Raw genomic sequence first — 24,152 nt, 5'->3', positions numbered from 1 at the left:
TCACTGTCTGGTAGGGGAGGCAAAGTGACCAGGCCTAGACACACTCCTCATTAATCACAGTTGGATGCAGGAGACAAACCAGACCTGGATTCACAGGCTAGTAGGAGACATCAGAGTCAGGCTTCATGCCAGCCCTCTGTGTTCACAGTCTGATGTGAGGGACATACTTTATCCTGTGAGTGTGGGGAACCTGGACATGATTTTAGGCTGGGACTGACATGGACTAATTGTTGTTTAGAAAGACATTCAAGCAGGTGGTGTAGCCTCTAAAGGATGAATTAGAAGAGTTGAGCCTGCCTATAAATCCACCCTTCCTCCTCAGGCATTAACTCTTCCCTGAATCCTTCTCTGACTCCCAGACTAGGAGTGGTCCATTTGTTTAGATACTTGTAGCCTCCTATTCTTACCTTTATAATAGCACTGATAACCAATAACAGCTTAGAGTCATTGAGCACTCATATACTGGGTACCATTCTAAGGTCTCTACATGAATCAGTCCTTAAAACAACTGTACAAAGTAGGCTATTATTATCATCTCTATTTTTGAAGATGAAGAACACGAGGCACAGCAACTTAAGAAACTTGTTCAAAGCTAGCAAGTGTTGGAACCAGAATCTGAACCCAGCGCATATTCTTTTTTCTCCACTTCATACTCTTTTTTTTTTTTGAGACAGGGTCTCACTTTGTAGTTCAGGCTGGCCCTGAACTCATTATGTAGCTCAGGCTGCCCTCAAACTCCCAGCAATCCTCCTGCCTCTACCTCCTGAGTGCTGGGATTACAGGTGTGAGCCACCACGCCCAGCTTACTTTTTAAAATTAGTACATGTTTGCAGTACATAATGAACATACTAATCATGGGAGATTTGTACATGTACATAACATATCTCAATTCTTTTCCCACCTCATACTCTTCTGGGGGGGGGTGAGACAGGGTCTCACTATGTAGTTCAGGCTGAACTTGAACTCACTTTGTAGCCCAGGCTGGCCTTGAAATCGGGGTGATCCTCCTTCCTCAGACTCCCAAGTGCTGGGACTACAGGCATGCACCACCATGCCTGGCACACCTCATACTCTTAAGGGCTCTGCTATTCTGTTGTAATTTTCTCAGTCCTGGTCTGGGTTCCACAATAGATTGGGAGGGCCTAGAAGGTAGAGCTTAGGCCTGATTCTTTTTTCAGAAGTCAGTAAGAGGAGAGGAAAGACAGAATGAACTTTTTGGGGGTGCTGGTTTGGAACTGGGAGGGTGGGTGGGCTTGTGCATGCTAGGCAAGTGCTCTACCACTGAGCCACACCCCAACCCCAGGAATAAACTTGTGTACATATCTGGGTCTGGGCTCCAAAGGCAGAGAGCAAGGAGCCTGGGCCTGCGGTCCCTTACCATTCCTCCATACGCTTCTCTAGTTCAGGCAGTAGGAACTGCTGGTGGAAGCAATAGATGGAACAGATGTTAGAGAAGATGCCATGGACAACATCAGCTGGGAAGGAACTGCGGTTCCGAGCTTCTTCCAGCAGCCGGGCACAGAATACCTGTGAAGCAGGACAAGAGGACTCAGCCCACTGGGCCTAGGGCTTGGCTGGGAAAGGGGCAGCTTGTAGGTAAGGGCAGTGTTTGCAGGAAGCTTTGTGGATCTTTGGGATCAGCATTGGTTTAGAGGCTGAGGAGAGAGGGAGTAGAGTTAGGGTTATATATGGGGAATAGAGTTTGGATTATATACTTCAGGTTGTCAATTAAAGGTTGGTAAGAGGATCAAACTTGGGATCATAATCAGAGTTGGCTTCAGGGACAAATTGGTTTCAAGGTCAGAAAGGGGCCTTACCACCTCTAGATTTTGGTCCCAATGGTAGAGTTGGGCTCCAGCCCTACCACTTCCTCCTTGAACACACCTTGGGGCCCCCTGAGGGGCCATTCACCTGATCTAGGAGATGTAGTCTGGAAACATAGGCCTTCTCAGTTTGCAGGAGCTCATTGGCAATGTGGAACACCTTCTGCTGCACAGTCAACTAGAAAGGAAAAGAGGTGACCCCAGATCTGTCATCCTTTACCCTAATCCTCACCCAAGCCCCTAGAAGGTTTTCTTTTTTCTTTTTCTATTCTCTCTCTCTCTCTTTCTCTCTCTTTTAGATGTGGTCTTGCTGTGTTGACTAGGCTGGCCTGGCCTTGAACTCCTGGGCTAAAGCGATCCTCTTGCCTCGGCCTCCCCAGTAGCTGAGACTACAGGTGTGCACCACTGTGTCTGGCTTCCCTAGAATTCTAATAATAGCTTAAATGTTGCTTTAAGCCTAATGTCACCCTAAGATACTTCTGACCCCCCCATAATACTTCCAGCTTCATACTTGACTCCCCTGTCAATCTTAAAGCCTACCCCTTAATTCTAATGACATGCGCTCCCTCACTCAGCCACTTACTCATTCATCTGCTCTATGTATTGGGAATAGTGTGATGGTTAAGCATGGGACTGGGAAGTCAGACTTCCTGGGTTCATATCCCAACTCTGCCATTCACGAGCTTCCATAAGTTGTTTAACTTCTCTGTATTTAAGATTTCCTCACCTATAAATACCAATAATAATAGAACCCACATCCATTTGTAATGGAGACAATTAAATGACTTCATATTAATAAAAGAGCAGACTACAGATTAAGTAGTTTATAAATGTTAGGTATTTGTTCACTCACTAAGTTCATTATCAGCAAAAGGCTTTTTTAGTACCTGTGGTATGAGAAAAACACAAAAGTATAAAAATGTCTAAAACTCTTTGCCTATTGGTCCAGTTTCCTATTCATTAGACACATTTTCTGAGTACCTTTCATCTTAGCAGTCCCTGACCTCAGCCTCCACATCTAAGCTTGGTCCTGGTGGAACAGATATTCTAACTGACACCCAAATGAAGTGCAAGGATGTCTTTTGAAGAAATGTTAGGCTGCCAGGGCACAGAAAGGATCCCTGATGCCAAGAGCCTTCATCTCCAGTCTTAGGTCCCTGAGGGGTTCTAACACTTGTGCCCCTCCTCTAGCTGTTGGGAAGGCTCTGGGATGTGAGAGACTTTATACAGGTAAGGAAACTGAGGCTTACTGTAGGGGAGTGAAGAGGGAAGAGACATGCCTAATGTCACACAGAGCTGCTGTAAGATTTTTCCTCTCTCTCTCTCTCTCTCTTTCTCTTCTTTACTTTTGTTGTGGTACTGGGGATTGGACCCAGGGTTTTATACATGTTAGCTAAGCACTCTACCACTCAGATCTATCCCTAGCCCTTTTTTACTTTTAATTTTGAGATAGGATCTCACTAATTTGCCCAGGCTGACCTTGAACTTGTAATCATCCTACCTCAACTTCCCAAATAACTGGAATTATAGGTGGGTACCACCATGCTTAGCTCATGGGATTAACCTGTTGCATAAGATTTTAAAAATCCCCAACAGGACATGGTAGCACATACATACAATCCCAGCACTCTGGGAAGCTAAGGCAGGAGGATCACAAATTCTAGCCCAGTCTCTGCAACTTAGCAACATAGTAGGTCCCTGCCTCAAAAATGTAAAAAAAAAAAAAAGCCAGGCATAGTGACACACACCTGTAATCCCAGCACATGGGAGGCTGAGGAAAGAGGATAACAAGTTTGAGGCCAGTTTAGGCTACATAGTGAGTTCAAGGCCAGTCTGAACAACATAGACAGACCTTGTCTCAAAAAACAAACAAACAAAAAAGTTTTTTTAAAAAAGGGCTGGAGATGTAGCTCAGTGCAAGGACCCTGGATTTGATCTCTAGTACCTCAAAAATGAATGAATAAATAAATAAATCCATCCATTCATCCTCAACCAGGATGCCCATCTTCAAGATGGAAAACCAAGTCCAGACTAGTGGTTCTCTGATGAGGGTAGGAGCATATTCCTAGTGGGCATTTGGAATGGTACATGATTATTTTGGTGGTGCACGCCTGTAATCCCAGCCTGTAACTGGGAGGCTGAGGCAGGAGGATCACTGCAAATTTGAGGCCACCCTGGGCTCCATACTGAGTTGAAGACCAGCTCGGACTCCATAGTGAGACCCTGTCTCAAACAAAACAAAATGTAACAAAACACAATGATTGGGGAGAGAGGTAGGGTTGCTACTGGTACTGTACTTAGTACCAGCAGACTAGGGAAGCTAAATATACCAAATGGAAACAATGTCCTATTTTGAGAAATACCATGGTATGGCAAGAATCAAGCACAAAAGCCAGGCTCCTGGTTTCTTCATTAAGGTCCTGCTTCTTGGTGAACATGGGTCAGTACCTCCACAGACTCCTGTCTCTCCATCGGGGGAACTGGGATTTCTCTGTCCTTCTCATCCTCCTCCTCATCGTCTTCCTCCTCCAGGTCACTGTCAACTTCCTGGGAGCCGGGCCGGTGGGGGCCGGCCAAAGCCACAGGTACACTGGGCAGGGCAGGGGGCCCGAGACAGAGGCTGTGGCTGGGGGGCCCATCATCACTGACGAAGCAGGTCTCTTCACTGTTGGATGGCGAGCTGATGCTGTCAATACCGCTGTCCCGGTTAGGCACCTTCTCACCATCCCGGGGCCCAGGAGCCAGCAGGAACAGGCAGCGGGAGGCCTCGGCCTCTGGGAGCTGGGATACTGGTGGCTGTGGCAACATGGCTGGCTCTGGGGGACCTGGACAGGGGCCAGGGACTGGCCTATCCGAGGCGACAATCACAGGCTCTCTGAGGTGGGTGGTGGATACACATGGAGGCAGGATATGAGCTTGACTGAGAAGCCTCTCCTACAACTATCCCTTCCTGTCCCAGATCCACCCTTCCCACCACAGGGTTCTACAGGGACCAGACTCACCTTTCAAACTTCTCAATCAGTGAGGATACTGCTGCAGAGCTGGGGCTGGCCTCCACCCTGGGAGCCAGACCCTTAGCCAGTCGGGGGTCAGCAGGCAGTGGACGTGATGGTGGAGGAGGGATAGGCTCAGATGGGGGAGGCATCCGGGGCATCTGCAGATAGCTGGGCTTTGGTGGGACTGGAGAGACAGATAGGGAAGAGGAGAGACCTCAGTGAGCTAGGTTTAGAAGTGGCTGTCATGGTCAGGCTACACCTCCCTCCACAAACCTCAGTTTTTTGTTTTATTCTGGGCTTTTTTGCACAGAGCCATCCTGAGATCCCAGGCCACAGCCCGCAGTCTAGGTAGCACTGCCCCTGAGACCATGGAGCCTCAATGTTTTTCTAAAGAGCCCTCTCCTCTGCCAGCAATTAACTTCTCCCCTCTCACCTCCTCTGTCCCCTCCTCTGAGCTGTTTCTCTGCTCTTTCTGGAAGCACTTACCCTGTGGCTTTGGGCCTGGTGCCCGCTTCAGTGGCGAAGGACGCTGGCTGGGGGTTTCAGTGGGGGAGCCTGGGTCTGAGCGAAGCCGCTGGGGACCTTCTGGATGAGGCTCAAGGCTCTGGCCAGGGTCAAGGGACAAACTTTTAACCAGGATCCGATTTCCCTGGTGCAGCCCTGCAGAAAGGGAGAAACTGTGAAGTGTCTGACTTTCCTCAAAGGGGACAGGAGAATTGCATGTTGTCATGGGTGTCTGAGGTGTTGGGTTTCCCTGAGCCCCTTTGTTAGCTACATTGCTTTTCTGGGGAGCATCTACCCCAGCCCTCAGATGAGGAGCCAGGCTCAAGGCTTGAGGACGGCTGTTTTCATCAACAGATAAGAGTTCTTTATGATCGATACACTGAGTCCATGTATATCTGCAGGTATTACTACTAGGCAGCTTATCCAGGCTGGGGTTGGAAGCACTCTAAAGTTTGTGTATGTGTTTGCAGCCCTTGTTTACACAGCCACAATGGAAATTATTAGCATAAGCCATTCTTCATCCTACCTTTTAAGACCCTGAGAATATATGAAATTTTCCGTCTGCAATTTTGTACAGCAGAGTGTACTTAAAAATAATGAAACTGGTTGGGTGCAGTGGTATACACCTGTAATCCTAGATACTTGGGAGACAAAGGCAAGAGGATTGAAGGTTCCAGGACAGCTTGGGCAATTTAGTGAGAATCTGTCTTGAAATAAAAAGTAAAAAAGGCTGAGGATGTAGCTTAGTACAAAGGCCCTGAGTTCAATCCACAGAGAAAAACAACAAAAAACACACAAAAAAATTATTTCATGAGCAAAAGTTTTGCTTCTTAAAATCTCAACTTTTTTGAACATGGTGGCACATGCCTGTAATCCAGGCACCCTGGGAGCTGAGGCAGGAGAATTGCAAGTTTGAGCCCAGCCAGAGCAACTTAGCAACCTAGCCAGACCTTGTCTCAAAATATAAATTTGAAAGGGCTGAGGATATAGGTCAGTCCAAAGGACCTGAATTCAATCCCTAGTACTCGCCCCACACATATAAATCCCACCTTTGCACCAATCCGTACTACCCTCCTCTACTTCCACATCCATATACTGTGTACCCACACACATACCACCTTCAACACATACATTCAGCATTCCTGAGTTTATGTAACAGAAACAACTTTAAAACAGTAACAGTAAAGTCAGAAAAATGAGAAGCCTTTTGGTACCATCCCTCTTCCCTTACTATAGGTTCCCTGTAAACTCACCCGTTTTGGGCCCTTGAGGAGGTTATGGTCACTATTATGAGGGAAGATTCAGTCTAGGAGGCAGTGATGGGACTTCCCCTAATGGTTGACCTGTTGCAAGGGAATGAGGGAGGGGGGCTTAGATGGTCCAGGCTGGGCAGAGGGCTATAGGAGTGCCTCAGGTGACACAGAAGTCATGTAGGGTCAAAGAGAAGGGAAAAAACTTTGAATGCCAGGCTGAGTAGCTGTACATCCATCCTGTGGCAGAAGGGAACCATGAAAGCCCTTGTGTAGGGAGAGATGCAGGTAAGCAGGTGTGAGGATGAGAAAACAGTAGTTAAGAGTTCCCAGGGCTGGGGATTTAGCTCAGTGGTTTCACTGCCTGCTGCGCAAGCACAAGGACCCGAGTTCGATCCCCGGTACCAGAAAAAAAAAAAAAAGAAGGAAGCAAGATTAAAAAAAAAAAAAGAGTTCCCAGAGTCACCAATGGTACGTGCTGTCAATTATGCTGTACCACAGCCACATGGCCTCTCATAGCCACAAACTGTCACAGTCTCATAAATGACCACCCATAAATGGGCCCATGCAGTTATAAAAGCACATTGTGTAATTTACACTGTTTCACACAACTGTATGCAAGGCCACACAAATTCAAACATCCAAACACATGCCATAACCCCCCTGAAAGTGTGGTCATACACAAAGACCTGCAATACAATCTTACATATAATCACAGTGTCACGGTATCAGACATACCTTCAAACATGGTCATGCACAGTCATAAAAACACACACAGTAACATGACAATAGTTCTGTCATCTTATACAAAAACTACATACCCGTATACCAGCATATATCATCATATATCTCTTAAACATAGTTCCAATGAGTTACAAAGATATACAGTGTCATTTACACTGTAGCTCAAATTGGAGGGTCATGGAGTATCATATACACCATGATGTAACTTTGTTTTTTTATTTGTTTTTTGAGATAGAGTCTTGGTATATAGCCAGGGCTAGCGTCGAACTTGAGATCCTCCATCCTCGGTCACTCAAGTGCCAGAATTACAGGCATGTACCACCACACCCACCTCTCATATTGTACCTTTTGTGTATACCTGCAAACATGGTTATACACAAAGACTATAGCCAAACAGGGTCAATTATATCAGGTCAGATACAACCTCACACAATGGCGAAACAGCCTAAAGTCACATATTACCACCTAATCAGAAGCACAGACACAGAATCAAACACGAAGCACAATTTAATATGTCATACTCATGAAACAAACATGTCCATGGTTAAAAAACAAACAAATGACAAAAACATGTCCATGGTATCACAGGATCTTAGTTCAGGGTTACACAAAGACATAGGACACTTATCTCTTAATCTGAACAGTGTCACATGCTGCCTCTGCTGCAAAAACATACAGCTACAACACACACAGAGACATGTGCACTCTGGCTTATACAGTCACACAGGCAGAAAGAGACACAGGGGATTTTAGGTCTCCCTGTCTTAGAAAAAAAAAGGAATAGCCCTACTCTCGGGGTTATAGCAGCTTCCCTAGGCCTTTTACATGACCCTAAGGCCAGCCAGGTAGGTCCCAGGGAACTCAGGTCAGGGGCTTTTCCCAGCCCTAAGAGAACATGGTGCTCCAGATCCCAGCCCAAGGGCCCCTCCCTCCCCCTATACCTTGTTTGGGCACAGTTTCCTCACTTCCTTCCCCACCTGATCAAGCAGGGCCTGGCCAGGATGGAGGAAGTGCTTCTCTTGACTCAGCTGGGCTACTCATCCTGCCCTGTTCAGCACATCCTGGCTGGTTCTGCCCTGCCCTCCCCCTGGGCATGATGTTGAGGAGTATGAATCACCTGGAGGCAGCACAGGTGGAGACACAGTTGGAAAGACACATGGCCAGAGAAAGTGAGAGACACAGAGAGTAGCTGACAGGGCCAGAGAGCCAGGGAGCAAAACCAGGCATCCTGCCTGCCATGCAAACACAGTACCCCCTCAGACATACACACAGGTGCCAAGGTACCAGGGGCCCCTTGTCAGCCTCTTCAGCCCTGTGGCACATACCTGGCCCTTCTCCACTCCTCAAAGCAGGCAGGATCTGTCAGTCTATAGCAGGGCAACAGGATTCCCATGGGGCTTCTTTCCTTCTGCTCCACTACTGGTCCTCAGGGTAGAGTGACCAAACCATCTTCCATGGCCTTGTGCTAGCACCCTCTGCTCCCTCCTCACCCACCTCACCTGGGAGCCCAGAGGTGGGCCTGCCTCTCCCTCCAGGCAGCCTTATAGGATAGGAGGCTGAATGAAATTCCCAGATAATGGGACACCTATAGTGTCCCAGAGGAGGGGTATAGGGATCGTCTCCCCAGTTTTAGGTGTGGAAATGACGTCAGAGAGAGAAAGAGGCAGTGACTAGCCCAAAGACTCATAGGAAGTCAATGGCAGATGTTCAGGCAAAATGGTCCTGGACTGAACTTTCTTAACCCTGCTCCAAGAGGAAGCTGGAAAAGGGAGGAACCAGGAGGGACAGGTATGGACCCTAATGCTTTAGAAAATCACACAAAAAACTGCAGTGTGGCTCCTAAGAAGAACACCCCCAACACTGCCCATAAGAAGATGAACAATAGGGTTCCAGTTCGGGAGTCTAGGTCTGACCAAGAACCAGGCTAGTTTCCACTGAGGGGGAAAAGATTCAAGATCCCTTCTCCATCTCCTATTTCAGTACTCCCTATCCCTTCCCTTTGCCTACACTTCCTAGTTTCCTCCAAAGTTTTTCCTTATTGGCTCCCTTCTCCCCAGGGCTTGCTCAATCCTGGTGACTGGTTTTATCATATTGCTTTTTTTTTTTTTGGTGGTAGTGATACTGGGGATTGAACACATGCTAGGCAAGCACTGTATCACTGAGCTGTATCTCCAGCCCTTTGTATTTTATTATAATCTAGCTCTGATCATGATTTATCTGCATGAGAACCCTCCATAACTCCCTATTGACCATGGGAAAATAAAAACTTCTCATCCAGGCCTCTATGGCCTCTTATGGCCCTGATGAACTCTCTGGCTTTCCTAAGTTTAGTTTGGTCCCACAACTATTTCTGAGCCTGGTATACTTTGTGGTGGAGAATAAGAAAATCCTATTCCTGCCCTCAGGGAGCTCTCAGAGTAGAAGGACTTCCCTTTCCCTTTCTACAAACCACAGCCTTTCCCACTTACACATGCTAGCCACTACCCCATGACTACCACCAAACTAGGTCTTGCACTGTGTACTGGTTTTCTCCAGTCCATTTTTTTTTACAGTTTGTTATCTATGACATTCTCTTTCACACACATATATCTTCATCCACATCCCCTGACAAGATCCTCCACCAGCACTGCTCCTTCCACTACTGGGTTTACCAGTGTCTCCAATGCCCAACAGAGCAGAGGCCATCAAGGAGCCTTCCTCATACACATAAAAATCACACCACCAAATTCTACAATATTACAGCCATACACCAACTGTGCACAGCACTCAAAGACCCAGAGATAACTTCAGAGACATTCGACTTGTCCATATGCAATGCACCAGGCACAATTGATGCACACACACAACCATCACTCAGACATCTCCCTGGCACTGACAGGAAGCACACCCTAGGCATTCCAGGAGTGTCTGAGTGTTCCCCAGCTCTCTTGTGGAGGTGGAGGAGGGGTGTGCTCTCTCCTTGCCCCATCTCCACTCTCTGTAGGCCCTCAGCAAGCCAGAAGGGCAATCTTTTTAGGATAGAACACAGGGCGTTGCATGTAGGCAAGCACTCTACCACTGAGCTACACCCTAGCTTGAGGAAGGGCAATGTTGATCCTTACATTCAGGAAGCTCCCAATCTAAAAGAGAAGAGACACTCATTCAGGAAAAGCTAAGTGGTGGCTCAGGAAGTGCCCTGGGGTGGGGGGTGGGGGTCAGCTGGTTGGGACTGGGTAAGCTCAGGGGAGGGAAAGGTCAGGGAAAGGGTAGACAGATAAAATACAAGATAACCAGTGTTATCTAAAATTAGATCTAAAATAACCCTAAAGCCTCATGGGTTTGGAAGGATTATGGGGGTAGTATAGCTGACTCCCTGTTTTTAGAGGGTAGGATCTGATTGGAAAAGGTGGGCCACTGTGGTCATGACCTGGAAGGATGTATTTTCCTTCCCAGCTCTTCCCTTCACTCTGTTTCCAGTCTGCCAAGCTGTGAGCAGCATTTTGCCTTGCCCTTCTGCCATGCTGTCTTACTTTGGAGCCAGCAACTATGTACTAAAACATGGGCCAAAATAAACTTCTCTTTCCTTAAGTTGTGGGTGATGGGTATTTTGTCTCAACAATGAGGGAACTAAGACAACCAGTTAAATTTGAATTTTCAGATAAACAATTCTCTCTCCCTCTTCCTCTCCCTCCTCCTTCTCCCTCAGGGCCTCATATATGGTAGAGCTGGGCTATATCTCCAATCCTTTTTTATTTTGAAATAGGGTTTCACTAAGTTGCTAAGTTGACCAGGCACACCAGTCCCTGCTTCATAATAAAATTTTTTTAAAAGACGGGGATAATGACTGTTATGGCTTGTGCTTAAATGTCCCACCAAAGCCTCATGCAGTTATAAGTAAGGCTTTTTCAGGGTGGCTGGATCTAGAGTGTGTGATTGATTCATGGTACAATGCTATGATTAAGGGTGCTAGGATTAAGGGTGGGTGATTACTAAATCAGTCCACTGATTGGTCTGGCACCACCCTAATCCTGGTAGCCTAGACAGAATATAAAAGGGGCTGGGACGGGGATTTAGCTCAGTGGTTCCACCACCTGCCTCACAAGCCAAGGACCGGAGTTCTCCGCGGTACCACAAAAAAAAAAAGAGTATAAAAGGGGCAGAAAAAGGCTGGGCATGGTGGTGCATGCCTGTAATCCCAGCATTCAGGAGGCTGAGGCAAGAGGATCACTGCAAGTTTGAGGCCAGCCTGGCTACATAATGAGTTCAAGGCCAGTGTGAACTATATATCAAGACTCTGTCTCAAAAAAGCAAAAAACAAACAAACAAAAAACATAGGGGCAGAAAAAAGCTTGCTTGCTTTGCTACCTTCTGCCCACCATTAAGTGTTTTTTCTCTGCAATGCCTGTCTGCCATGCTGCCCTGCCTTGGAACCAGCAGATTATGGACTGAAACTTTTACAAAGTGTGAGCTAAATAAACATTTCCTCCTTTAACTTTGGGTATTAGGTATTTGTCTCAGCAATGAGAAAAGCAACTAAGACAAAATTTGGTACCAAAGAAGTGGGGTCATTGCTGTGACTGTACCTGATCATGTGGCTTAGGAGCCTTTGGAGCTGGCTTGTGGGAAGGGGAAAGTTGAGAAAGGTTTGGAGATGCCAGCTGAAAAAGTAGGGCTGGAATGCCTGAGGCTGTACTTGATGGGAGTTTCTGGTCAGAGCTCAGAAGACCAGAATTCTGAGAGAAATGATGTTGGTAAAGACCAGGCTTGGGAGGTTTCTGCTGGGAAGAAGGACTGCATTGGCTGTTGGACTCCAGACAATGTGAGTTATGGCTTGGAAGAAAGTTTGTCTGCACTTTTTTTGTGTCCAGAGACTTTGCCTGAGACAGAGATCAAGGATGGCAGACTAATTAATCTTGCAGAAGAAATTTCAAGGCAGTCAAATGTTGAGGCCATGGCATGGTTACTGCTGGGGGCTTTCAGCCGATTTATGTTGAGAATGAAGAGCAAAGAGCCCAGCAGAATGATTTAAAACATTTTGAGTCTGGTCAGAAAGTAAGCTCCAGGAAAGCTATGGATTTCAAAGATAGAGCAGAAGGGATCTTGATTGCTGAGAAGGGTCAGGACAAGGGAAAAGATGGCATGAGGGCATCACAGTAAGCAGCAGGACTCTACCCTTAGCAACCTCAAAATTGCAAAAGTGAAAGACTTTGCTTTGAGAAGAGAGCCCCAGAGCACCATGTTCCAGAATAGTGGTGGCCTAGGGAAGTTGTTCCTTGGGATTTGGTTCATAAGCACTGGATACCTACAGCCAGGAGAGAAGGATGCCTGGCTACTGCTCCAGCTGTCAATAGATCTTGGCATCATCCATATGGTGCTGGTTTTAGGCACATGCAGAATGCAAGAGTTGTGGGGTTAGGAAGGCTTCCACCTAGATTTCAAAAGGCCTGAGAGGCCAGGCAGTGTGTAAAGCTGTGAGTGTGAAGCCAAAAGTGCAGTGGAGACCCCAGAAGATTGGAGAAGCCAGGAACATGTGTCATCCAAGGAAAGCTACAAGGAGTGAGCAAAGCCAGCCAAAGAAAGAAGCCATGGGAGCTACAACCACAAGAAGTGCCATAGGGGTGAAGCCTCCCCAGCCCTTTGGAGTTCACAGATTTCCAGGAATGCCGGACATGGAACTATGGGATTTAATGTTTCCCTGCTGGATTTTGGACTTGCTTTGGTCCCATTCCTTGCATCCCCCTATTTGTACCTTTTGGAATGGTAATGTCTATCTTGTGGTACTGAGTGTTGAAAGTGTTTAGCTCTCTTTTCACTTCTACAAGGGCCCACAAGGGCTCACAGCTAAGAGTTTGCCTTAAATCACAGAGAAATTGGACTTGGACTTTTCAGCAATGTTGAATCTGTTAGGACTTTGGCAACTCTTGGAGGTGGACTAAATGCACATTTGATAAAGGGATGTGCATGAGTCTTTGGAAGGCCTGGGCAGAATGTTATGGTTTTGTCTAGATGTCCCCCCAAAGCCTCATGCAGTCATGGGTGGGGCTTTTTCAAAGGTGGCTGGATCTAGAGTATGGGATTGATCCATGGTGCAGTGTTATGGTGAAGTGTGGGTGATTACTAAATCAGTCCACTGATTGGTTTAGCACCACCCTAATCCTGGTAGCCTAGATAGAATATAAAGGGGGCAAGAAAACTGCTGCTAAGGTCCCTTGCTTGATTTTGGTCTCTACTGCCTGCAATGAACTGTTTCTCCTCTGCGATCCCCCTCTGCCATGTGCCACCCTGCCTTAGAGTCAGCCAACTATGGACTGAAACCTCTATGAACTGTAAGCCAAATAAACCTTTCCACCTTTTACTTGGGTATTTTGTCTCAACAATGAGAAAAGTAACTAAAATAGTGGCTGATGCAGAAGAGGAGCATTTTGGGCTGCTGTAGCACCACCCCCAGTGCCAAGGAGGAGCCTTCTGGGCTGCCATACCACCACCCCCATCCCTGAGGAGAAGAACTGCCCCCTGACCTGAGGAGGAGCATTCCAGGCCACCATACCACTGCCCCCAGCACCACGGAGGTGAGCCACATGGGCACCAGCAGCACTGCCCTTAACCCTTGACATGAGAAAGCACATAAACAACTCTCAAAACCAGACTTCCAGATCACCTAAAGCAACTGAGGAAACCGGGAAACGAGATGGAACAATCTGATACTCAACCACCTGGACTCCCTGAACTACAGCAAAAGAGGATCTGGAAAAAAATGAAAACAGAAATAATTTCTCAGATAACAGCAGAGATTATACCCACAGTGCAAGACAATAATTAATAAATCTAGAGAGGACACAGATAAAAAAATAGAGGAGCTGAGGAACATGATGGAATTCCAACATAGGAAACAAATTGAATCCATAAAACAGATGCAAACAGATTTCCAGGAAATCATAAACTCCATTGAAAGTCTACACAGCAGAATGAGCCACTGTGAGGACACAATTTCAGATATAGAAGATAAGATTGCAATTAGTGACCAAGAAGAGAAAAATTTCTTTAAAATAGTAAGGAGGAGAGAAGTCGATCCAGCAACTGCTAGATGATGAAAAGAAGAATAACATAAGACTGATTAGTCAATGAAGAAACAGGAGAGAGTGCAGATGACATAAAAAAAACTGTTCACAGAAGTAATGGCAGAAAACTTCCCAAGCAGGGGAAAAGAACTTGACATACAGATAAGTGAGGCATATAGGACTCCAACTAGCCTTCATCAAAAAAAAAATCTACACATAGGCATATAATAGTTAAGATTCCAGAAACCCAACAGAAGAAAAAAATTCTACAAGCAGTTAGAGAAAAGAAACAAATCACATACAAAGGAAAGCCCATCAGAATCACAGCAAACTTCTCAATGTAAACCCTCAAGGCAAGAAGAGCTTGTAGTGACGTATTCCAAGGTCTAAAGGAAAAGAGCCTCCAACCCAGACTGATGTACCCTGGAAAACTATCTTTCCAAATTGATGGAGAAATAAGATACTTTCATGACAAAGAGCACTTCAGGAACTTCATGAATACCAAACCAGCACTCCAAAAAATTTTAGAGAGTATCCTAGGAAAAGACAATGAGGACCACAACCCCATGAAGCACAGCAGAATGAACGCAATGGGTGCAACAAGCAATTAAATGTAAAGGGGGAGAATCCAACAAAAAGAAAAAGTCATGACAATGATAAGTCAATATGTATTAGCTATAACCATCAAGGTTAACGGTCTCAATTCACTAATCAAAAGAAACAGACTGGCAGAATGGGTCAAGAAGCAAGATCCAACAGTATGCTGGATACAAGAAACACACTTAATTCAAAAAGAAACTTATAGACTGAGAATTAAAGGATGGAAAACAATACTCTATGCAATGGGAACCTGAAAAAAAGCAGGACCAGCTATCCTCTTTGCAGATCAAGTAGATTTCAAACCCACACTGATTAAGAGAGGCAAAGAAGGACATTACATCCTTGTAAAGGGAAGAATCCAAGAGGAAGAGATGACAATCATAAATATCTATGCACCAAACACTAGTGCATCTAACTATATAACACAAACACTAATGGACATGGAGTCATACATGCACTAATACAATAGTAGTGGGGGACCTCAATACCCCACTGTCACAAATAGATAGATCAACTAGACAAAAAATAAGTAATGAAATACTAGAACTCAATCGAACTCTTGAACAAATGAACTTAACAGATGCTTACAGAGTCTTCCACCCCACAAAATCAGAATATACATTCTTTTCAGCTGCACATGGGTTGCTGTCCAAAATAGACCACATACTCACTCGTAGAACATGTTTAAGTGCAAAGGAAATAAAGTTATCCCCTGTATATTATCGTACCATAGTGCTATGAAATTGGAGATCCATAGCAAAAGAAATCACAAAAACTTCACAAACACATGGAAATTGAACAACACACTTCTGAATGACCAATGGGTCACAGAGGAAATTAAAGAAGAAATCAGACAGTTCCTTTAATTCAATGACAATGACAATACAACATATCGGAATCTATGGGACACAATGAAAGCAGTCTTATGAGGGAAATTCATAGCAATGAATACACATATTAGGAAAACAGAACAAGCCCAATTAAACAACCTGATGCTGAACCTCAAGCTTCTAGAAAAAGAAGAGCAGGACAACCCCAAAGCTTATACAAGGGAGGAAATTATAAAGATCAGCGCAGAAATCAATGCAATGGAGACTAAGAGAACGATACAAAAAATTAATGAAGCCAAGAGTTGGTTCATCAAAAGAATCAACAAAATTGACAAGACCCTTAGCCACCCTTATCAGAAAAAGGAAAGAAAAGGCCCAAATCCATGCAATTAGGAATGAAAAGGGTGAAATTACAACAGACCTAGCAGAAATCCAGAAGATCATCAATACCTACTTCGAGAAGCTATACGCCAATAAGATGGAAAACAAAGAAGAAATGGACAGATTCCTAGATACATATGAATTACCAAAGTTGAACGAAGAAGATCTAAAAATTCTAAACAACCCAATATCAATCAATGAAATTAAAAATGTAACTAAAAACTTACCAACTAAGAAAAGCCCAGGTCCTGATGGCTTCACTGCTGAATTCTACAAGACATTTAGAGAGGAACTGCTGCCACTACTGTTTAAACTCTTCAATGAAATTGAAAGGGAAGCAATACTCCCAAATTCATTCCTCCAAGCAAGCATCACCTTGATCCCCAAAGCAGAGAAAGACCCAACCAAAAAAGAGAAGTATTGGCCAATCTCACTAGTGAATATAGATGCAAAAATCCTTAATAAGATACTGGCAAATAGAATGTAGAAGATCATCAAAAGATCATACACCCTGACCAAGTAGGATTTATCCCAAGGATGCAGGGATAGTTCAACATACGCAAATCAATGTAATATATTTTATCAATAGAGCCAAGGACAAAAACCATATGATCATCTCAATAGAGGCAGAAAAAGCATTTGACAAAATCCAACATACATTTAGGATAAAAGCCCTACAAAAAATTGGAATAGATGGTCTCTACCTCAATGTGATAAAAGCCATCTATGAAAAACCAACAGCCAATATCATACTAAATGGTCAAAAACTGAAATCCTTCACACTAAAATCAGGAACAAGACAAGGATGCCCACTATCACCACTCCTGTTCAATATACGTTTGGAAACATTATCCACAGCAATTAGACAAGAGAAAGAAATAAAAGGAATACAGATAGGAAATGAAGAATTCTAATTGTCATTATTTGCAGATGACATGATACTCTATATAGAAGACCCCACGAACACCACCAACAGTCTTCTAGACTTAATAACCAAATTCAGTATAGTAGCTTGATACAAGGTCAACACACAAAAATCAATAGCTTTCCTCTGCATGAACAACAGACTGAGAGAGAAATAGGGCAAACAATTCCTTTCACAATAGCATCTAAAAAACTGAAATACCTGGGAATCAACCTAATGAAAGAAATCAAAGACCTCTTCTCTGAAAACTATAGGACTCTGAAAAGAGAGATTGAAGATGATATCAGAAAATGGAAAGACATCCCCTACTTTGGGTAGGAAGGATCAACATAGTGAAAATGGCCATACTTCCAAAACTGCTATATAGTTTCAATGCAATCCCAATTGAAATCACAGCAGCATACTTCATGAACCTTTAGAAAACAATCCAAAAATTCATTTGGAAGAAGAGACCTATAATAGCAAAAGCAATCCTAGGCAACAGAGACATGACAGAGGGTATCAAAACCCCCAACTCGAAAGAAACTATACTACAAAGCCACTGTGATAAAAACAGCATGGTACTGTCAAAGAAAGAGATCTGAGGACCAGTGCAACAGATTAGAAGATGCAGAAACAACTCTAGACACACTCAGACACCTCACCTTCGACAAAGGAGCCAAACACCCTCACTGGAGGAAAGATAGCCTCTTTAATAAATGGTGCTGGAAAAATTGGACTTCAACTTGCCAAAGATCAAAACTAGACCTATATCCCTCACCATTCAATAAACTAAAATCAAAATGGATTAAAGATCTAAATATTAAAAGAGAAATGCTGAATTGGCTGGAAGAGCGTTTAGGCGGAACTCTTAAAGACATTGGTATAGGAGAAGATTTTATGAATAAAACCTCAGTTGCCCGTGAACTATCACAAACAATCAACAAGTGGGATCTCTTCTTATTAGAAAGCTTCTTCACAGCAAGAGAAACCACCAACAGTGTGAAGAGACAACCCACAATGTGGGAAAAAGTTTTCACCTGCTGTTCCTCAAACAAAGGTCTACTATCTAGAATCTATAAAGAACTTAAAAAAATCAGACTTCCCAAATTTAAAGACCCAATCCAAAAATGGGCATCTGAAATAAAAAGACATTTCTCAGCCAAAGAAGTAGAAATAGCAAATAAACGTGTGAAAAAATGCTCCACATCACTGGTCATTCAAGAGATGCCAATGAAAACAACACTGAGATTCCACCTCACCCCAGAAAGAATGGCTGCTATCATGAAATCAACCAAGAAATTCTGGCGGGGCAATGGGGAAAGAGGAACTCTACTCCAGTGCTGGTGGGAGTGTAGACTGGTGCAACCACTGTGGAAATGGAGATACCTCAAAGAACTAGGACTGGAAGTTCCATTTGACCCAGCTATTCCCCTGCTGGGTATCTTCCCCAAAGAATTAAAAGAATCATACCACAGTGATAGATCTGTACTCATGTTCATAGCAGCACAATTTGTAATAGCTAAAACTTGGAAGCAGCCCAATTGCCCATCAACTGGAGACTGGATAAAGAAAATGTTTTTTTTTTTATAAAATGGGATACTACTCAGCCAGAAAAAATGAGATATTAGAGACATTTATAGCCAAATGGATGCACATTAAGGCAGTACTCTTAAGTGAAATAAATAGGCCACACGTGTAAATACCGAATAGTTTCCCTAGTGTGAGAAACTGAAAGTGTAAATAAAGACTAAAAGGTATAATAGATAATGTGAAATAGGAAGAAAAGGAGCAAAGGGAAAGGGAAGTGGTAGGGGTAGGTGAAAGGAAAGAAGGGAATGGAATTAATATGAGAAAATGAAAAAACGGAAACAAAGTCTTTGTAAATATGGAAGGATGGAGGGGTTGAAGGGAAGGCAGGGGAATGGGCAAAAAAATAAGAACCAAGAGAGATTATGTAAAGGTGCAAATCTCCAATGATGAATGTCATTATATTTTATACCAAAAATGTACCAATAAAATTAATTTTAAAAAATAGTGGCCCATGCCTGTAATCCTAGCACTCTGGGAGGCTGAGGCAGGAGGAATGCAAGTTCCAGTCTGGGAAACTTAAGTGATACCCTGTTTCAAATGAAACATTTTTTAAAAAGGCTGGGGATGTAGCTCATTGATAGAGATCTTGGGTTCAATCCCCAGTACCACATAAACCCAGACAAAAATTGTTTTGAAACAAGGTCTCACTAAATTGCCCAGGCTGGCCTCAAACTTATAATCTTCTTGCCTTGGCTTTCTGCTAGCTACGATTACTGGTGTGTACCACTATACCTAGCTAATGGATAATTTTTTATGTATAAGCATGTCTTATACATACTTATACTAAGAAGTTATTATGCTATACAGGTTGAGTGTCCCTTATCTGAATGGTTTGGAGCAGAAGTGTTTCAGATTTTGCAGATTTTTGGACTGTGGAATATTTCCATAGATTTTATGATTTGAGCATCCCACATCTGAAACTCCAAATCCCAAATTTTAGAGCATTTTGGATTTCAGATTAGGGATGCTCAACCTGTACTAAAAAGTTATTTACTGTATATCTGAAATCCAAATCTAATTCTACCTTTTGCGGACAAATTCTAGCAACCCTATTGAGGCTTGGCTTCTGAGTACATGAGGCAGAGCCAGGCCTACAAAGCACACCTAGCAACCAAGACCCACTAGACTTTCATCCATTTAAGCCTGAAGCAGGCTGAGGGCTTTACCCAATTTCCCCTGCAGTGGGCACCTGAATGCCTATGACAGTGACATTATTTCAGAGATAACTTTGCAACTAGTCTCATTTGTTTAAAAATAGAGTTGGGACTGGAGGTGTAACTCAGTGTACAACACTTGCCTAGTATGTGTGAGGCCCTAGGTTCTATTCCTAGCATTGCAAAAGAGGAGGGGGCTGAAGAGGAGGGGGGATAATTTAAAAATCATGATGCTTGACTATTCCAAGCAAGAGTGATGCCATCGTAATCACTGACTGGACTGCCTGGATTAAAGTATTAGCCGGGCGTGGTGGCAAACGTCTGTAATTCCAGCACTCAGGAGGCTGAGGCAAGAGGATCACTGTGAGTTCAAAAACAATGTGAGCTACACAGTGAGTTCGAGGCCAGCCCGAACTGAATAGTGAGACCCTGCCTCAAACAAAAGCCAAAACAAAACAAAACAAAACAAAAGACTGGCTGGTGTTGGAGTCACACAGAACCCAGTTTAAACCCCAATACCACCATTTACTAGTGATGTGTCCCTGAGTCTTCATCTATCTGAGCGTCAGTTTCCTTATCTAAAAACAAAATAATAATTTCAACTCCCTGATTTGGGAGTGTCTATGAGACAATGAAAAAGAACACAGTGCCCCCTCCAACACACACATATACATATACAGTGATATGGGATAAACTTGAAAATAATCACACATCCACAAAGTTACAAAACTTCATACAGAGATACAAAACTCCACAGGCCACAGGCTACAACTCAACATAAAACTACTATTAGACCTGGGCATGGTGGCACATGCCCATAATCTCAGCACTCTGGGAAGCTGAGGCAAGAGGATTATAAATTTGAGCCTAGATTGGCAATTTAATAAGACCCTGTCTTAAAAATAATAGTTAAAACCTAAATAAATAAATAAATAAATAAATAAATAAATAAATAAATAGAAAGGACTGGGGATATAGCTTAGTGTAAAGGCCCTAAATTCAATCCCCAATAGCAAACACACACACAAAAATACTACCGATAAACTGAGGAACCTAATCAACCTCAGCCTGAGATGGACATAGAATCTAGCCTCACTCATCATGACAGCTCTAGAGATCAGGGCCAGATTCCTACTAGAAGTGGCTGGACAGTGAAAAAACAATGGTGCCCTGTCTCCCCTATTCAAATACAATTCAAAATACAAACCATACAAAAGTGGAAAATATGTGTCAAGAAGTATAGCTGAGTTTTGAATTTTCCCATGACAACTTATTATTGTTGAAATAGAAAAATCTTTCCAAAAATTGTTTCTGGTTGCTGCATGCCCCTGCTTGGCAGGTGCTCTGAGCACATGCTTCCGAGTTTATTGGCAGAGCAGGTCCAGCTTCTAGCTGAGTTTTAGGACAAGGACTTCTCCTTTGGCCCATTCCCACTGGAACTGAACCCTGTTTCTCCCTCACCTCTTTCTGGAAATTTCAGTTGCCAACCTTCCTACTTCCTGGCTGGCTATAGCTTTGGCTTAATCTCAACCCAGCTATTAGGACCCCAGGCTGGATGATGGCCATTAACTCCCTGGTGACCTGAGGCAAGTGGCTTCATGTTTCTGGACCTAGATTTTCCCACTTGGAAAATGGAGAGAATAAGTGTATGCTACTTATTGTGAGGACTGGTGAGATGCTGGCCCTAGCATTCAGGCCTCCTCACAACTGATGTAAATTTCTCACAACAGGCTCCAAATGTTTGCCCTTCCTGGCTGAGAGGCAGGCCCTAGGGGCAGGTGATATACCTGGGGGTGGGGTGGGGTGGGGAAAGGGAACAGAGAGTGGAGAAGAAAGAACAACATAAAAAAGTGCCTTTTGAGGCCAGGCATGGTGGTGCATGCCTGTATCACAGCACTCAGGAGGCTGAGGTAGGAGGATCTCCATGAGTTTGAGACCAGCCTGTGCTACATAGTGAACTCAAGGCCAGCCTGCACTACAATGTGAGATCCTGTCTCAAAACAAACAAACAACAACAAGAACAAAGTGCCTTTTGATAAGCCAGCTCAGTGGTGGGAAGGAGAATCCCTCAGTTTGAAAAAAAATCAAGGGATAAAGCCATAATTGCCCCACCTCTTCCCACCTGCCCTTTGAATTTGAGTTCCAGCCCAGCTTTGCTAGTCCATCTTCAAAGCCAGACTGCATCTAGCCCTTGCTTGGCCTGGCAGATGTTCTTTCTGGAAATTCAAACACAAAACTCTGTCAAATGGGAAATATGCAGGAGGAGCTGTTTACAGGAACCCTGTCCGTAGTCAGGAGATTCTTCCCTAAAATCTATTGGTCTTCTAAACACAAGGATTCTTCAAAGCCAGATGCGGTGGTGTATGCCTGTAATTCCAGCACTCTGGGATGATGAGGCAGGAGAATCACAGGTTTGAGTCCAGCCTGGGCCACTTAGTGATTTAGCAAGATCCTGTCTCAAAAAAAAAAAAAAAAAAAGGCTGGGGATGTAGCTCAGTGCAGAGGCTGTGGGTTCAATCCCAGTATGATGATGATGATGAAGAAGAAGAGGAAGAAGAAGGAGAAGAAGAAGAAAAAGAAGAAGAAGAAGAAAGAAAGAAAGAAAGAAAGAAGAAGAGGAAGAGGAGGAAGAAGAAGGGGAGGAGAAGAAAAGGAGGAGGAGAAGGAGGAGGAGGAGGAGAAGAAGAAGAAGAAGAAATAAACAAAAATAACAGTGAGCAGTCTAAATGAAGCTTCTGAGTAAAATTCAACTTGTCAGCCATCATGTTGCAATATCCGAGTTAAGTGGCCCTTAAGGCCCCCTTTACCCCACTGTTTACTTTTTGCCCCATACAACATGCTCTGGCAGCCTTGGCAGTCCCCTGTCCTACCCCGTGGAATGGCCCAGTCTTCTCTTGGCCTGAGAAAGCTCAGGAAGCTGAGCAATACTTGTCAGGAGTTCTCAAACTGGAGCCTGCCTTTTGTTTTATCTGGCCCACCTTCTGCCCTGTGCAGGATGCCTAGAGAAGAGAACAGGGGATTGTAAGAATATTGAGAATTCTCTGGAACTCAAGCTGTTAATTGTTTAGTATATAAGGATATACGGTATGGGAATTCAACTGTTTACTGCACATCTATCTAGGCCAGGCATTGTGTGGATACTTTCCTGTGTGGCATTCTCCTAACAACTCTGTAAACTGTTAGTTCCATTTTGCAGCCGAGGGACTGAGGCACAAGGAAGCAAAATTACTGGATTGAGGATACACAGCTAGATCCTAAGTATGTCTGTGTTCAGAGTTACACAGCACATCTTCAGTGAATGTTTGCTGACTTGGGAAAGAAATCACATTTGGAGGGTGGAAGGGAGAAGATTTTCTAAAGGATGTGAATTTTAGTCAAGAAGTTGAGGATAGGATGTGTTTTTTCATATAGGGGACTAGGGATGATCCCGCAGACAAGGGCAGGGTATCCATAGGAGGGGAGGGGGGTGAAGTATATGTCTGAAGACAGTGGTATGCCTTGGGGGGTGGGCACAGTGGTTGCCCAGGGCAGTGCATTTTTGGGGGCAGTATTTAAATAGATTAACATATTCAGATATGTTGGAGGGCAGCAAATTGAAGGACTGCCCCAAATGGCATGAACTCTAGCTATGTCACTGTCTGAAGAACAGTGTTCTGGGTTTGCAAGAAGGCTCCAGAGCAGGAAGAAGGAGGAGGGAAGGACAAAAGAAGCAGCAGGCTACCCCCACCCCCAAGCACCATCATAAAGACCTATTAAGGGACATAGAAACAAACACAGGCATGGAAACAGACACATACAGAAATAGCCAGGCACACAAAATCTACAGAACCTTATATGCAGAAACATCTCAAATGGGCTTAGATATAGCCCGGATGGCATATAATCTGGAACATACAATACACACAGATGCAAAGACATACATGGATATATACAGACACACATGCAAACATACACAAGGAAATACAGAAACAAGAACATTAAGGCACACAAAACAGATGCACGAGAAGAAAGCCAGGCAGCCAGGCACATGCATGCATGTGTAAACACACACACACAAACCATACAGCCACATGAGAGCACAAGCAGCTCATCCCCATTCTAGTCCCTTGATTACTGAAAAGGCCTGGCCTCCTTCTCCCTGTTTCTCTGGACCAGAGGCCAGAGAAGGATGGGGGAGGCAGTGGTAGCTCCACCCCAGGGAGGAGCTGGGGACTTCAGAGGACAGGAAGAGAAGGGAGTGGAGTTGCAGCTGGGAGCACTGGGGGCAGTAATTATCCAGGGCTGGGGCTGCCACGCTGGCTGGGATTCCCCTCCCTGTAAGGACAAAGCCACTTGG

General features: G+C 44.3%; 1 protein-coding gene across 1 annotated transcript in view; it reads right to left on the bottom strand.

Moving 5' to 3' along the window:
- Positions 1-24,152, bottom strand: part of Fgd1 (FYVE, RhoGEF and PH domain containing 1) — a 54,833-nt gene that overhangs the window by 21,339 nt on the left and 9,342 nt on the right. Inside the window, exons 2-6 of the mRNA XM_004873532.4 lie at positions 5,306-5,479; positions 4,826-5,003; positions 4,272-4,698; positions 1,912-2,001; positions 1,379-1,527 (exon numbers count right to left, since the gene is read on the bottom strand). Of these exons, the coding sequence (XP_004873589.1) occupies positions 1,379-1,527; positions 1,912-2,001; positions 4,272-4,698; positions 4,826-5,003; positions 5,306-5,479 (1,018 nt within the window). The remainder of the gene's footprint in view (positions 1-1,378; positions 1,528-1,911; positions 2,002-4,271; positions 4,699-4,825; positions 5,004-5,305; positions 5,480-24,152) is intronic.

This window comes from Heterocephalus glaber, unplaced genomic scaffold (genome assembly GCF_053883595.1).
Source record: "Heterocephalus glaber isolate CG9 unplaced genomic scaffold, H.glaber_assembly_v1.0 deba00001545, whole genome shotgun sequence".
Lineage (NCBI taxonomy): Eukaryota > Metazoa > Chordata > Mammalia > Rodentia > Bathyergidae > Heterocephalus > Heterocephalus glaber.
Note: the sequence above shows the minus strand (reverse complement) of the source record. Positions and strands in the feature narration are given on the sequence as shown.